Source organism: Orycteropus afer, unplaced genomic scaffold, assembly GCF_000298275.1.
Source record: "Orycteropus afer afer isolate SDZICR_OR568_19922 unplaced genomic scaffold, OryAfe1.0 scaffold00014, whole genome shotgun sequence".
In the NCBI taxonomy this organism is placed as follows: domain Eukaryota; kingdom Metazoa; phylum Chordata; class Mammalia; order Tubulidentata; family Orycteropodidae; genus Orycteropus; species Orycteropus afer.
In genome coordinates, this window is record NW_006921601.1 from 17317929 (window position 1) to 17318762 (window position 834).

The 834-nt window shown below is 41.8% G+C and overlaps 1 protein-coding gene across 1 annotated transcript in view; it reads right to left on the reverse strand.

Moving 5' to 3' along the window:
* The window catches only part of HPS5 (HPS5 biogenesis of lysosomal organelles complex 2 subunit 2), a 65052-nt gene extending 64515 nt beyond the window's left edge, over window positions 1-537 (reverse strand). The window contains exon 1 of the mRNA XM_042782694.1: window positions 430-537. Within this exon, the coding sequence (XP_042638628.1) occupies window positions 430-537 (108 nt within the window). The remainder of the gene's footprint in view (window positions 1-429) is intronic.
* Window positions 538-834: the final 297 nt, after the last annotated feature.

Consider the following 834-nt stretch of genomic DNA (forward strand, 5'->3'; position numbering starts at 1 on the left):
AAGAAATTCATTGCCATTAAGTCATAGTGACCCTACAGAACAGAGCAGACATGCCCCGTAGGGTTTACAAGGCTGTAATCTTTACAGAAGGAGACTGACACATCTTTCTCTCATGGAGCCACTGGTGGGTTCGAACTGCTGACCTGTCAATTAGCAGCCGAGTGCTTATCCATTGCACCACCAGGGCTCCTTGTAGCAAGATTACTGAGGGGGAAAATTGAACAATCATTATCATGGCTAGGAAAGAATTCAAGTGATAGCTCAAAAAGCACATCAAGAAAGAGCTATAAGCTCAGTGTAAGGTACTACCAAGACAGCTAAGGACACTCATAATTCCACAAAATAAGGAACTAAAGGGCAGGAAGCCCACCTAACATACAGCACCCAAAAATATAAAAATGAAAATGATACAAGGATTAAGAAGTTCACCTTCAGACGACTGGAGTCGAGCCTCAGAGCTGACAGTAATGGATCCAGAGACTCGAACTCTGTGAGAACATGGCTGTAGGACTCTGGTATCACCGGCACAGGAGCCATCTAGCCAAAAAGTTGAAACAACGTCGAGTGACAGACACCGTATTCCTCACCTGCATAAAACCTGCAAAATATAATTTTAAAAGTTCAGCTTTCACTCAGTTTATATTTAACGAATATGTTCTACACAGGAGGAAACCTGAGAAAGGACAAACAATGCCTACTCTGGAGGTACTAACATCTAGTTGGAAAGCAAGCACACTCAGGTAACATTATATGCAAAAGTCTGTTTGCATTGTCATTCCTTAACTTTAAAACTCCCAGAAAATCAAATCCATATTCTCAAGCCCCTCCGTAATT